At 38.9% G+C, this 15719-nt stretch overlaps 1 protein-coding gene across 3 annotated transcripts in view; it reads left to right on the plus strand.

Annotated features, from left to right (window-relative positions):
* Positions 1–1417: 1417 nt before the first annotated feature.
* Positions 1418–15719, plus strand: part of DLGAP5 (DLG associated protein 5) — a 41405-nt gene continuing 27103 nt past the window's right edge. For all 3 annotated transcript variants that reach the window (XM_084877462.1, XM_084877464.1, XM_084877463.1), the window contains exons 1-6: positions 1418–1569; positions 3345–3583; positions 11780–11973; positions 12807–12869; positions 14299–14383; positions 14477–14599. In XM_084877462.1, coding sequence (XP_084733588.1) covers positions 3346–3583; positions 11780–11973; positions 12807–12869; positions 14299–14383; positions 14477–14599 — 703 coding nt within the window. In that variant the 5' untranslated portion in view covers positions 1418–1569; position 3345. The remainder of the gene's footprint in view (positions 1570–3344; positions 3584–11779; positions 11974–12806; positions 12870–14298; positions 14384–14476; positions 14600–15719) is intronic.

Here is a 15719-nt window from a genome sequence, read left to right on the forward strand (position 1 = left end):
AAAGTGGGAGGAAAGTTATTTTTTGACCCTCACACCTCTTATCTGAAGTTCTGGTTTGGCAGCTGAGGGTGCTTCTGTGTGCTCTGATCTTTTGAATAGGGGTGAGTGATATTTCAAAGAGCAAAATTTCTTATAAACTATGACAGCATTTTCTAATAGAAGTGTCATGTGAATTACACATGTAACTTAAAATTTCCTAATAGCCACAGGAAAAAGTGACAGGAAAACATTCTGAGATATCCTAACAATCACTTTGGAAAACTGCTGTACAATTTCTTATAAAGTTAAGCATCTACAGAATGACCCAGAAATTCCACATCTATATTCCCCAAGATAAATGAAACACGCCCACAAGAATATTTACAGCAACTTGATTCATAACAGCTAAACCCTGGAACAATCCAATGTCCATCATCAGGTGAACGGATAAAGTATTCAGTAGAATACTTTTCATCAAATAACTGCTGCTTCATGCAACAGTAGGGATGAGTCTTCAAAACAATGTGCTGTGGGAAAAAAGACAGACTTTAACGAGTACCTGCCACCTTTATTTTTGAGATGATAGGAATCAGAGGAATGGCTGCTTAAGGCATATTGGAAAATGGTGTTGTTGGGTGATGGAATTGCTCTCTATCCTGATTGGCTGGCAGTCACACAGCTGTTTACATTTAGCAAAATTGATCAAATCGTGTTTTAAAAAACTATGCTTTTCCACTGTATTTAAATGTTACCTCAATTAAAAAAAAATGGATGGGGGTAAGAAAAGACTGGTGGCTTTAAAAAGTAACACTAACCCATGTAAGGAGAAATTTGGTATGGGAAGCCCTTTTTAAAACAGACTGTTGAACTTCAGAAGGAAGACAGGGGAGGAAGTGGGAAGAGATCATCCAATGAACTTATATGCATATGTGCATAACCCGTGGACTCAGACAATGGGGGGGGGGGGTGATGAACTGGGGGGCAGGGGGAAGACAGACAGAGGTTAATGGGGGGTGGAAAGGGGAGAAAGACCTATGTAATACTTTCAACAATAAAGATTTTTTTAAAAAAAGGAAAAAGAAACAGTCCAATAAGCTTAGCTGGATTTATGCAACCAAATAAAGACATTAAAAATCCTTGCAAACTTTCTGAGCGCCCTCTCCATCACAGTTCCTACGTTTCTTCTCGGCTACCCGCGGGCCCCTGGGAGGTCGGGGCGGATGCAGACCCGCCCTCACCCGCCCAGGTTCCCGCTTCTTCCCCCACTGCCCCGCCCCCAGCCAATAGCGCGTCGCGGACCCGCCCATTGGTCCCGCTCACACCCATCTCAACAGTCCGCTCACCTTTCAATCAATTCAAATAGCGCCAGGAGCGAACCAATCGCAAGCTTCTTCGAAGGGAAGAGGCGGGGCATGTTTATCCGGAAGTGTTGGTTAAAATCCCTCCAATCAGAGGCTGGGCGTGGGAAGTTTGAATTTAGCTGGCGCCCGTGTTGCAGACGTTCCTGCTTTAGGGGCAGCGCAGCGTTGGTTTCCGGACCGAGGGAGTTCTTTGCTCTTTGCTTGAGGTTTCACGCCGGACCTGCCTCAGGTAGGCGGGTGCGGGGGTGCTGGAGGGAGAGCGCTGGCCTGCTTCTTTCTAGAAGGTCTAGAAGGATCTGAGGATCTACAGCTGCGAGCGGGACGCGCCGCGGGCAGGGGGAGGGTCCGCTGGCACCACGTTACCTGCGCTTCCTGAAAACACAGTCAGTCCTCCGCGTTAAATATTTGTTGCCTTGATTTGGGTAGCTGTCAGCGTTTCGCCATCGGGGCGCAATCTGCTCCGGCCCTGTGGAGCAGATAGATATTTAGCATCGTTGGCTCAGACAGCAAATTTCAGTAGCTCCTCTCCCATCCTGGGACAACTGTAAACACCCTGGGTGAGACCGTGCAGGCCAGCAAGAGTAAGGCGTGGTAGACTGTGAAGCTGGAAGGAACCCCGGGCAGCCGGAGAAGAGAATGTACATGTTTGTGAAGAGCCAGACCGCCCGGCTTGGGATCCCAGCTGCAGCACTTTTTAGCTGTGCTCACGCGGGCAGTTAATTTACCTCATTTGTATAATGGCAAGAATACCTAATTACCCTTTAGTAGGGTGTAGGAGATAATTAAATATGCCTTCAGTACTAGTTCTCTCTCCCTCCCTCCCTCCCTCCCTTTGTGCTTTGTATAGTGGTGCTTTGTATAGTGGTACGTTGTATTTCAAAACAACTACTATATGTTTTATTTTTTCTTAAGTATTTAGCAAATTAATGCTTGTGGGAGGTTGCAAATCATATAGGGGAGAGTTCTTGATGAAAAGCACAGCCCTTTGTTATTTCCCTGGGGCTCCTAAAGGAGAATGTTATTAGCATCCAGGTTAGAGCATTCTCATTTTTTTACTCTTGTTGATTGCTTAAAAATCATGTGACATTTTGAATTTGTTGCATTTCTTGTGCAGGTTTTTCTTTTATTTGTAGTTTTCTAATGGACTTCCTTAGTTGTTATTGTTGAAGAACATGGTGTGCTTATAACCTTTTAAACTTCCTAATTGCAGACCCTCCCTCTTTTCCCCACCCCCCTTTTTCTTTTAAGCTGGCAATAGTTTTCTCTGGAAAACCAGTCCTTTTCCTCCAGTTTGTCTTGGTTGTTCTCTAGACCAGATGCACCGGTAACTCCCTTAGACTTTCCACTTGCCTTTATTCTTTTTGTCAGTTCGACCCATGGTTTCTTGGAACCCGTGGCACCCTCTTTCTTGTCCTTCTCCCTTGTATTGCATTAATACATTCTCCAAGGATCTTTCTATAGAAAGGGTATATGCCAACATAATGTCTTACATGGCCAAAAAATTTTTTATTCGGCCCCCTCTCCCCCCAGGGCAAACTGATTTGATTATCCTTCTATGGCACCATGGTAATTCTTCTGAAAACCCTTCTTTTTCTTAATCTCATATATTCAGTGCCTTCCTTACTTGTCTACTAGGCATCTCATATTTTTGTTTTTTTGTTTGTTTTGGCTTGAGAAAAATATAGCAGGTTGCCTGCATTCATCACTAGGGGACAGTTAAGAAACTCTCCTGTATTATTATTATGGACTGTAGTTTCCTGAGCTTCACTTTATCTGTCAAACAAGGTCCTATTTAGAACCCCAAAATAGGTCGTACTGTCTTATCTTTTGGTTACCTCCTTCCCACTCTTCAGCGTCACTTTCCATTTTGTATTTGAACATTTTTATTTCAGAAGGCTCTGAGGTTGGGACAGGAGATGAACTGGAATCTTGTTTTTTATTTTTATTTTTTTAAGTAATAAAATGAAAAACCATGTAAGTTGGTCTCTCTCTTTTCTCTGACAGGATGGCTTCTTCACTTTTTGCCAGTCGACGCAGAAAGGATTTGAGTACGGATATGATTAGAACTAAAATTGCTCATAGGAAATCTCTGTCTCAAAAAGAACACAGACATAAGGAGTATGAACGAAACAGACACTTTGGCTTGAAAGATGTCAACATTCCAACCCTAGAGGGTAGACATCTTCTTGAATTAGACGAGACATCTCAGGAGCTTGTTCCAGAAAAGGCCAGTGTCAAGCCAAGTAAGTAAAGGTTTATTGTAATTTTAAGTGCTTTGAAGAGTGAAGAAAAATTGATTTAATAAGTGAGGTTAAAAAAAAAAAAAAATCCCTAACCAGAAGAATGGAGTTTTGTAATACATTTTGAATAACTTGGTGTTTTCTGCTGTCTATTTAAAGTAAAGGCTAGGCTAAAGCTATTTTAGCTAGGTTGGAGCCATTCACCTATGGAATATTATAACACTTTATTTTCTTTATTGCCTTATAGGAATTCTGAAGTTCTTATTTCTGGAGCTTGGGTAGGATATGTGTTGACAAGATAAATTGAAAAGGGACATAAAGTAGAACTGATTGAAGAAGCTATGAAATGAGATACTTTGCCAATGAAAACATTTCTTAGAAAGACAAGGAATTCTTCCTTGCAGTTTGCTTAAAAGGGTCATCAGGAAGGGGGAAAAATCAACTGGTAAAAAAAGAAATGATGTCAACAAATGATAGTATCTTAGAAGGCAAAGGATGCTATAGAGAAGAAAGAGAACTAGCAAGTAACTTTTGCATTAACCAGAGGAGTCACTGGACTCCTATTTAGTTGTGTTCATATGGTAGGCACTAGGAGCAGATTACAGTGAAATAAAGAAATAAAGCAAGGATAAATGAAGAAATGGCAGAAAGATATAGCGTCTTCTTAGATGAATTAATTAGAGAAAGAAATGAGATGTAAAGTTGTTTAAATGTTCATTGCTCCAATTCTATCATTTTCCAGGACCAGTGTACTATGTGGCACTTAACAAGGCATTCAACATAAAGCATTTGAATTACTTGCTCCTTAGCATATGTCATCAATTTGGCTCAAATAAACTTATAAAAATAAAAAGACATTCAACATAATTGAGTGTAATAGTTTCTATAAAAGAGAGGGTTAGGCTAAAACATTTCAGATTTTTTTTAACGATTCTATCAGAAAGAGCAAAAATTGGATAATTGTGTTTTAGGGTTCTTTGTTTTTGAGATGAGATGATCAGTGCATGTTTTAGGTTAAAGGAAGAGTGTTGGTTTTTGAGGGAGAGAATAAAGAATAACAACTCTTGGAGTTGGGAAGAAATAAAAACTGGGCCATAGAGGGATATAGGATGACCTTTAAAGGCAGAGCTAGTTCATTTTTTGCCTAAGAGTGATATTGCTTTCTAGGTTGTCTCCTTGCTTCTACTCCTGCCTTCTCAAATATTCAATTCCATGACCAAAATCTCTCAAATACAAGTCTAACCCTGTCAATATCTATTAAGATATCTTTTGTTTTTTTCTATTTGCAAAGGTCTAGGGCAAGGGTCTGCAACCTTTAAGACATAAAGAGCCACTTGGACCCTTTTCCGAAGGAAAAAAAAACCTGGGAGCCGCAAAACCATTGCGACATTTAAAACAAATATAACATTGCATATATAGTTTCTTACCTTAATGCTATATACCGGATCGTGCAGTTAGCTGTCAATCTGAAGAAAAAAAGGACTTTTTCACTTAACAATGTAAAATATATTTTTGCAAATTAATAGCTAATTAAAATATTTAATTTACCTGGTTAATGGGATTTTTGCTCCTGAACCTCAATGCACAGTGTCAGCACATCAGGGCTGTAAGACGTTACCTTCATTTTCACACAGGCTTGCAAGTTGTCGGAGCCGCGGTAAAGCTTCAAAAGAGCCGCAGGTTGCCGACACCTGGTCTATAGGGTGAGAGTGGGCCTGGTATGTTCCAGAGAAAGCAAGTAGGCAGGCATGGCTATGTGAGAACCAACAAGGGGGCTAGCTCCTGTAGAGCCCTGAGGGCCATCCTTATGAGGACATTGACTTTTACTCTGAGGAAAATGAGAAACCATTGATGGGTTAATGGGAATTTATGTCTTCTGATTTACATTTTCAAAGTGTCTCTTTGGCTGTTGTGTTGAGAATAGGTTGTGGGTGACAAGCATGGCCTCACAGGGAGACCAGTTAGACGACTACTGCAATAATTTAGTTGGTAGCTGATGATTGACCAGATTGGTAGGAGCAAAAATAAGGGGTTGCATTCTGGGTTTATTTTGAAGTTTGAACCAATGCAATTTCCTAATATGGATTGTAGGGCTGATAAAGAGGAGTCAGGGTGATTTCAAGGTTTTTGACCTGAGCAACTAAAAATACAGAGTAGCCATTTACTAAATTATAAACCACTGAGGGAGGAACAATGTTTTGTGTCTGTGTGGTGGGGACGATGATATGATTAAGAGGTCAGTTTGGGATGCGTTAAATTTGAGGTGCCTATGGAATAAGGTTTGCTGGAAAGGTAGTTGGATATACAAGGTGACTTCAGGGGAGGATTCTGAACTGGAGATAATAAATTCAGGAGTTGTCAATGTATACACAGTGTTTGAAGCCATAAGACTGGATATGATCATCTAAAGTTTTGGTGTGGAAAAAGGAGAGAAAATGAATGAGCACTCCAACATTTAGAAGCTGAGGACATGAGGGGAAACTAGGAAAAAAACAAGGAGCAATGCAAATAAAGAAAGAGTTCAACCAGAAGGGAGTGGCATCTTAGAAACCAAGTGAAACAAGCATGTCAAAGAGGATAGCCTGATTAATTACGTCAGTGCTTCTTATTAGGCCAAGAAATATTAGAAATGAGAATTTGAACCTCTGTGGAGGTCACTGGTGATCTTGGTAAGTAGTTTTTGTAGAGTGAAGTTCAGGAAGTGTAGCCAGATTGACATGGATCAAGAGAGAATGGCTGCACCACCTGGGATGTATTCTTTCCCTCAAAGTTGAACTTGACGCTAATCAACTCCTTAGATATAATTATCAGTTTATAGAAAACATACGAGGGCTAGAGGAATGAGCAAGAAATAGGAGAAATCGAACAAACAAACGTAGAGTGTAGGACATTCTCTAGGACTTAACTTTTATTAACAGGATAATTGCATGAAAAGAAGGACAGGGAGGAATATCTTTATGAAGAGACTTAAAAGACATCCAGATACAATATATAGGTCTTGCCGAAGCCGGTTTGGCTCAGTGGTAGAGCGTAGGTCTGTGGACTGAAAGGTCCCAGGTTCGATTCCGGTCAGGGGCATGTACGTTGGTTGCGGGCACATCCCCGGTAGGGGGTGTGCAAGAGGCAGCTGGTCGATGTTTCTCTCTCATCGACGTTTCTAGCTCTCAATCTCTCTCCCTTTCTCTCTGTTAAAAAATCAATAAAATATATTTAAAAAATATATATATAGGTCTTGTTTGGTTCCTGACTTGAACAAACCAACGGTTTTTTGTTTTTTTTTTAAAAAAGACTTACTTGAAACAAATAGGAGGTCTAAATCTGCTCTCTGTAATGGGTGGTAACATGGAATTACTGCTAATTTTGTTAGGCATGTTAATGATATTGTGACTCTGAAAGAAAACGTCTTTAATTTTAGAGGTGCATACTGAAATATTTACAGATAAAGTTTTTTTGAGTAGAATTTGTTTTCAAATACCTCAGAAACAAAGCAAGTGCAGCAAGTATTCATACTTGTTGAATCTGGATGATAGATATGTTATTATAGTCTACTGTGTGTATATTTGAATTTTTTCATAATTTTGAAAAAAGTGAGGGGGATGGAAGGAGAATTAGAAATATGGATATATTGCCGAAACTGGTTTGGCTCAATGGATAGAGCGTCGGCCTGCAGACTGAAAGGTCCCAGGTTCGATTCCGGTCCAGGGCATGTACCTTGGTTGCGGACACATCGCTAGTGGGGGGTGTGCAAGAGGCAGCTGATCGATGATTCTCTTTCATCGATGTTTCTAACTCTCTATCCCTTTCTCTTCCTCTCTGTAAAAAAAAAAAAAAAAAAAAAAAAAAAAAAAAAAAAAAAAAAAAAAAAAATCAATAAAATATATTAAAAAAAAGAAAGAAATATGGATATAAAGAATTTTCTTGAAGAATTTTACCTTAAACTGAAATAGAGATATGGGGCAAGTAGCGCCGAAACTGGTTTGGCTCAGTGGATAGAGTGTCAGCCTGCGGATTGAGGGGTCCCAGGTTCAATTCCGGTCAGGGGCATGTACATTGGTTGTGGGCACATCCCCAGTGGGGGTTCTGCAGGAGGCGGTTGGTCGATGTGTCTCTCACATCGATGTTTCTATTTCTCTATCCCTTTCCCTTCCTCTCTGTGAAAAATCAATAAAATATATTCTAAAAAAAAATGAGGCAAGTAGCTAGGTGAGGATGTGTGTTGGGGAGAATTATTGCATGTTGGTAACTTCATGAGGGCAACAACCCAGTACAAAGAGAAAAATAGATGAGTGAGAAGGTCAATAACTGGAAGAGTGTCCTTGAGTAGGTGAGAAGGAACAGAATCGAGGGGTATATGGAGGGGGTATTAATAGGGGCATACCTAGCTTACCTAGAAAAGAAGGTGAAGTGTGCAGGCTCGGATACCAAGGTGGGAGCTTTGAATGCAGATGGGAGAGGAGCCATTTCAAATTTGAGGAGAGAATAATGTATGAAATAGTAATTGAAGAGAATAAGAATAATTAAATGGGAAATGTAGGGTCCAGCTGTGGTTTATAGTCACAAACAGAGATGAAGTAGCATGCTTTTGTCTATTTTTCCAACCCCATTCAGTTATGCATTGCCAAGTGGAAGATAAGCAGTTCAAATTTTGCCAGGGTACAGCATAGTGAGAGAGGGGTCAAAAGTTGAAGTAGTGATTGTGATGATGAATCATGGAATCTAAGTTGGTTAAGAAGAAACTTGATAACACAAGAGAGGTAAGAGACAGTGAAAAGATGGTTGTAGAGCAGTAAAGTGTAAGTCTTGGTAGGACCAAAGAATTGTTGGAAAGGTGAGATATGGTAATCAGAGTGGATTGCTTGAAATTGGGCTTATGAAGGACATACAGTTATTCATTGGTAATAATGAAGTTTCTTCAAGGGCCTAGTTGTCTCATAAATGAATACAGGTATGGCAAGATATTGGTCTTCTCAGCCCTTGAATTTCACGCAGGGCCTGGGTTGGTCAGACCTCTCTCTCTTTGACTAGTTGCATTTGATCACAAGCAGCCTCTCTGTTCTCCAGTGTGCTGTGTAAATGTTATTTTTTTATGTCTGCTATAATGAAAAAGGTTGAAATCCTGGTATGGATGTGACCATGGGAATGGGTAGCTGAGGCATAGTAGAAGCAAGATCCTTGGAGGAAATGAAGCCTAAGAATTGAGAGGCCAGGGTATTGAAGAGGTCATCAACGTTTGTACAAGAATAGTGATGGAGACAGTGAAAGTGAACTAGGGGCTAAAGCTTTTGAGGAACAAGGGTGAAACCTGGAAGGTCTATAGATGACTAATTGTGGTACTGGATAGTATGATCTGATGACATGAACTGGGAAGCTGGGATCTTTTAGAGAAGAGGAAGAAATAGTGGGAAGCAGTGATGAGACACCTCCCCTCTTTAGGCCCAGTGGTGTTACCAGTGTGGGAGGAAAAAAATAGTCAAACACTGGAGAGGACAGCTGGGGAAGCAGCGTCTTCAAGGGAGAGCCAGTTTTACTGGGATCAAAAGAAGGGAACAATCAGAAGTTGTTGATTGACCACTTCATCATCTGACCTTTTGCACGTTCTATTCTCTGTCTGGATTATCTTTTTAAAGCAACTTTATTTAAATTGAATTTCCAGCATAAAATTCACCTATTTAAATATATGCTTTTTTAAAAGTAAATTTACCGAGGTATGCAGGTATCTTTCTGGAAAATTTTTAACACATAGCCAATGGCAAACATATAGTCATTCTTCAGAACCCTTCTCAGGTAATCTCTGTTCTGAGAAACCTTTCCTGATCTCCCCAGACAGGTTTGTACCAAGTCTCTATTCTCCTACTATTTGATCTGTGCTAAACCAAACTGAAACTGTGTTCATCTCCCTACAATACTGTGTGAGCCCTTCAAGGGCAAAATTCTCTTACTTATTCTTACTGCCTACAGTTTTTCAAACCAGTTTAAATAAACATGAGAATACCTTAAGTTAAGAATAATAAGTGAGAGAACTCATACAACTTGACAAAAGGAAGATAAACAACCCAATCAAAAAATGGGCAACAGACCTAAATAGATACTTTTTGAAACAAGATAGAAGGAAGGCCAAGAGACATATGAAAACATGCTCAAAGTCACTAATCATTCAAGAGATGCAAATAAAAACAACAATGACAATGCGGTGCCATCTCACACTGTCAACAAATCAACAAATGACAAGTGTTGGTGAGGATGCAGAGAAAAAGGAACTCTTTTGCACTGCTGGTGGGAATGCAGACTGGTGCAGCCACTGTGGAGAACAGTATGAAGTTTCCTCTAAAAAACTAAAAATGGAACTCCCATTTGACCCAGTGATCCTACTTCTAGGAATATATCCCAAGAAACTAGAAACACCAGTCAGAAAGGATATTTGCCAGGCTAGCACAATTTGTTCATACCAGCACAATTTACCATAGCTAAGATTTGGAAACAGCCTAAGTGCCCATCAGCAGATGTGTGGATTAAAAACCTGTGGTACTCCCTAACCAGCTTGGCTCAGTGGATAGAGAGTTGGACTGCGGACTAAAGGGTCCCAGGTTCGATTCTGGTGAAGGGCATATATCTTGGTTGTGGGCACATCCCCAGTGGAGGTGTGCAGGAGGCAGCTGATCAGTTTCTCTCTCATCCACATTTCTGACTCCCTGTCCCTCTCCCCTCCTCTCTGTAAAAGATCAATAAAATATATTTTTTTAAAACACAAAAACCTGTGGTACATCTACACAATGGGATACAAGCTGCACTAGAAAAGAAGGCATTCTTACCATGTGGAACGGCATGGATGGAACTGGAGAGCATTATGCTAAGTGAAATAAGCCAATCAGAGAAAGATAAGTATCACATGATCTCACTCATTTGTGGAATATAATGAACAACATAAACTGATGAACAAAACAGATCCAGAGACAGAGAAGCATCGATTAGACCATCAAACCTCAGAGGGAAGGTAGGGAAGGGTGGGGAAAAGAGATCATCAACCAAAGTACTTGTATGCATGCCTTTAAGCCTAACCAATGGACACAGACAACAGCGGGGTGAGGGCATGAGTGGGGGAGTGGTAATGAGGGGATAAGGACACATATGTAATATCTTAATAAAGAAAGAAAGAAAAATAATAAGAGGGAGCTAGGGAAACTGACAAGTAGTTTTAATATCAAAGGAAAAAATTATAGCCCTAGCTGGTTTTGCTCAGTGGATAGAACATCGGCCTGCAGACTGAAGGGTCCGGGTTTGATTCTGTTCAAGGGCACATGCCTGGGTTGTGAACTCTATCCTCAGGGAGGTTGATTCTCCCTCGTCATTGATATTTCTATCTCTCTCTCCCTCTCCCTTTCTCTCTGAAATCGATAAAAATATATATATATTTTTAAAAGTAAACATCGTATTAGTTACCCCAAAACTTAGTGACTTAAAACAAAGAACATTATTATTTCACACAGTTTTTGTGGGTCAGGAATTTAGGGGCAGCTCAGTCGGGTATAGTAGTTCTGGAGGTGCAGTCAAGTTGTCGTCCAATAGTGCATCTGCAGGCTTGACTAAGACGGGAGGATCTGCTTCTAAAGATACTCAGACTGGCAAGTCGATGCTAGCTTTTGGCAGGCAGCCTTAGTTTTTGTCAGGTAGACATCTCCATAGGGCTGCCTAATTCTCTTTCTGGCTCCACATACCACTGGCTTCCCCCAAAGCACGTGATCCAAGAGAGAGCAAGGCAAAAGCTGGAATGTCTTTCATGATCTAGTCTTGGAAGTCATATTCTTTTCCATAGTACTTTTTTTTGTTATATCCCTATTCATTGATGGAGGGGTGGCAACACATGGGGCATGACTTCTTCACCAGGAGGTTAGAATCACAGGAGGTCAGCTTAGATGCTAACTGTCATAGAATTTAATTAAGTGAAAGGGTTAGTAATACACGTCTGGTACATAGCAAGTAGTTAATAAATATTTGAACAGTTAAAAGCAAAAGAAATAGAAATTTTACAAGAATGGGGATTGAAATAACTTGTGTTTAGAGTGCTCAGGAGTTTAAGAAGTTTCTCAAAGCGTTATTACTTAGTTGCTGTTCAAGTTAGACAAAATGATTTTTTTGACATTTGTATAACTTTTGACCTGAAATTTTGTATACTGTGTTTGATTGTTTGTTATTCCTATTTAGAATCAGCGAAAACTCTTCTATATGAGCAACGAAAACAAATGCTCCAGAAATACAAAGAAGAAAAGCAACTTCAAAAATTGAAAGAGCAAAGAGAGAAAGCTAAACGAGGAGTGTTTAAAGTGGGTCTTTATAGACCTGATGTGCCTTCATTTCTTTTTTCAAACCGGAATCCTACGAAAGCTGAGCCAATAAAGGTAAATTTAGTATCCTAAGTAGACATAGAGGAATAGTTCCTTTTAACAGATCCTTTTTCTTTAAGAGATTATACTCGATTTTAGCCAAAAGGCTGAGAAAAATTTATTTTAAGAGATTAAATGACTAAAATCACCCATTCCTCTTAGTTCCTTTATTCACTCAATTACTAGGAGGTAGGAATGCCAGTAGTAGCTCTAAAGATGAAAATCAGATCTCCCGTTGTGATAAAACAAGGAAAGCAAGCAGACCCAGGCTGGGCAATGAATGTTATGCCAGAGGACGTGGCATTTATCCTGGGAGATACGGAGAGTCAGGGAAGGTTTTTAAATGAGGTTGTACCATTAACAAATTAATAATGCAGGCCTGGCAGGTATGGCTCAGTGGTGAGCATCTCCCTATTCACCAAGAGGTCGTGGTTTGATTTCTGCTCAGGGCACATGCCCAGGTTTTGGGCTTGATCCCAAGGAGAAGGGTGTACAGGAGACAGCCAATCCATGGTTGATATTTCTATGTCTCCCTCTTCCTTCCTCTCGAAATCAATAAAATATATTTATTTAAAAATTAATAATGCAGGACGAGCTCTGGCCAGTGTGACTCCTTTGGAGCATTGTCCTATACACCAAAAGGTGGCAGGTTCAGTTAACTTAAAGATAATTTAAATTAGGTCAGAACCAGAAAAAAATAGTAATTTATGTTAGCAAGTATCTTTTGGACATAAATGACTACAAATAAAGTTTAACTTTAAAATGAGAACTTTATTTCATAATGAAACATGGAGGTAATTTTACAAGTTCATTTAAACAACTTTTTATCTTGTTTTGATTGTTTTAAGGCTGTTCCATCTTTTGTACGGATGACAAGGTCAAAGACCAAAGACCAAACGGAGCAAACTAAGGTATAGTTGACAATAGATAATTGTTACTAAAATGGCAAATTATACTTTCTTTTCTCAGAATAAATAAACTTATTTTTAATTTGCCAGCTTCAAGTATAGTGATTATTTTATTAGAGTTAATAGTACCAGAATCACTGTTATTAGTATGGTGACATAGAGCAGTTTTTACTAAATGCTAAGAAATATTCTCTTAAAATAGTCTTTGCCCACCCAGTGAGGGGTGTGCAGGAGGCAGCTGATTAACAATTCTCTGTCATCATTGATGTTTCTATCTCTCCCTCACCCTTCCTCTCTGAAATCAGTAAAAAAAATTTTTTAAAAGTAGTCTTTGCCCAGATATCCCTTATGAAATCTATATCAAACTTTGTCTTTGAGTCACACTCTTTTTTTTGTTTGTTAGTTTACTGGTCTTCTATTATGTAGTTTATGACACCATAAAATGCAGATAGGAATGTATACATATAGGGTGGGTGTTATAAATTATGGATTTCAGAGCACTGTGATGGATAAAGTTACTAGGAAGATGACTGAAAGTAAAGAGAGGAAGGAGGAAGTAGCAAGCCTCTTTGTCGGGTAAGGAAACTAACATTCACGTATCTAATATATTTTGAGGCACTACCATGTTCTAGGCTCTAGGTAGGATATAATAGGGAACAAAATAATTCTCTTTTTATCTGAGATAGGCAATAAGAAAATAAGTACAGCCGAAACCGGTTTGGCTCAGTGGATAGAGCGTCGGCCTGCGGACTGAAAGGTCCCAGGTTCGATTCCGGTCAAGGGCATGTGCCTTGGTTGCGGGCACATCCCCAGTCGGGGGTGTGCAAGAGGCAGCTGATTGATGATTCTCTCATTGATGTTTCTAACTTTCTATCCCTCTCCCTTCCTCTCTGTAAAAAAATCAATAAAATATATTAAAATATATTTTTTTAAAAAGAAAATAAGTACATATTAAGTCAGATGGAATAAAAAAAGAAGGGAGATGATGGTTACTGAATTAGGTAGAATTTTGATTGGGCTTCACTGAGATGGTAGCATTTTTAATAAAGTCTTTAAGGAAATAGAAGAGTGAACTCTGACAGAGTTTTCTATCTAGGAGAATGATTTTCTAGACAAAAATTCAAAAGTCCTGAGGTAAAGACATGACTGGTATGTTTAAGGGCTCTCAGATGATTATAGTCAGTTCTTTTTAATAGCTTTGATTGTGTTTAAAATTTAGAAAATGCTGAATTATTAGCATTTTCTAAAATTTAGGAATCTAAAAAAAAATGGTAAGAAAATTTATAATGGAAAACTTTTTTCTTTATCCCATTTTATTTGAGGTAGTGGATATTTTGCTGATTTCAGATGTGGGGTTCAGTTTACAGATTAGAAATGTGGTGGTTTGATTCATTATGCAATTAAATCACATAGCACCTAATCTTTTAAATAGATTACTATTGGAAATGATGTTCAAGCAACTCGACCTGGTCAAAGACCAACTTCTGAAAAGAAAGTGTTGAACAAAGAGAAAAAAGGTAGGAGTATTAGCAATGATAAGCTCTGATGTTGCCATAACAATAATTTAATAATTATAAAAAGCATTTGATTTGATTATTTCCCCCTCACAGTTGAACAGCCTGAAATGCCCACATCAATAAGAATGACTCGATCAGCTACTCTAGCAGCAAAGCAGATGGCCAGAACAGTCTCATCCACTACAACAAGAAAGCCAGTGACAAGAGCTACTAATGGTAAGAACTGCTTGTTGAATAACTAAACTATTGTAGAATGTTTTGGTCCTTGAGGTATTCATCATGTACTCCCTTGAGTAGGAGAGGAGGAAATGAGAGATTCCAGTTACCTGAAGATAAGTTTCCGTGCCCCAACGTCCAGTTAGCAGTGGGTGCTTGAACATGGGAATACTTCAGTTGGTATAAGCAGTGCTTCAGCTTAACAATAACCCACAACCTTCGGACCAACTATAAGCAGTGCTTCAAAGTGAAGAATTAATAGCCCCAATTAATTACAGTCCATCTATTTGGAAAATGGGGTGGTGTAACATTTAAGAGCAATGTGAAAAAATGCTTAATGGTATATTAAGTGGGGAAAGAAAAACAGGTTAAAAGGTGAACAGTATGAGCACAGTTCTAAGATATGTATGTGAATATGTGAACATAGGAAACAACTGGGAAAATGTTCCCTGAGGTCAACAGTGATTATTACTAATACAATATTGGGTGATTATTTTTTTATTGTTGTTTTGTGCTTTTTAAAAAATTTCCTAATTTTCTACCATATATATTTGAAATTCAGAGGCAAAAGGTAAAGTACCTTAACACCTTTAAAAAAAAAATATATATATATATATATATATTTATTTCTGAGAGGAAAGGAGAGGGAGAGAGACATAGAAACATCAATGATGACAAAGAACCATTGATTGGCTGCCTCCTGCACACCCCCTACTAGGTATTGAGCCCACAACCCCAGCATGTCCCCGACCTGAATCTAACTCGGGGACCCTTCAGTCTGCAGGCTGATGCTCTGTCCACTGAGCCAAACCAGCTAGGGCTTGTTTTGTTTTTTAAAACAGATGGTCTATACTTGGCATGAAATTTAATTTGTTTTTATCTTATTTTATAATAAGACTTTTAATCATTAAATTCTTTAAGATATACATTCCTATTGTTACCTTTTTTGTTGTTTCCTTTCCCAAATTACCTACTGCTTTTTAAAAAAATACATTTTTTGTGGGGAAAGTCAATGAGGGAAGAAAAGGAGACATATGTACTACTCTTTGTAATATTTTAAACAATAAAATAAAATTTTAAAAGTATTTTTTTTATTTTAGAGAAGAAGGGAGAGGGAGAG

The sequence above is a fragment of the Pipistrellus hanaki genome, assembly GCF_964339955.1.
Source record: "Pipistrellus hanaki genome assembly, chromosome: 1".
In the NCBI taxonomy this organism is placed as follows: Eukaryota; Metazoa; Chordata; class Mammalia; order Chiroptera; family Vespertilionidae; genus Pipistrellus; species Pipistrellus hanaki.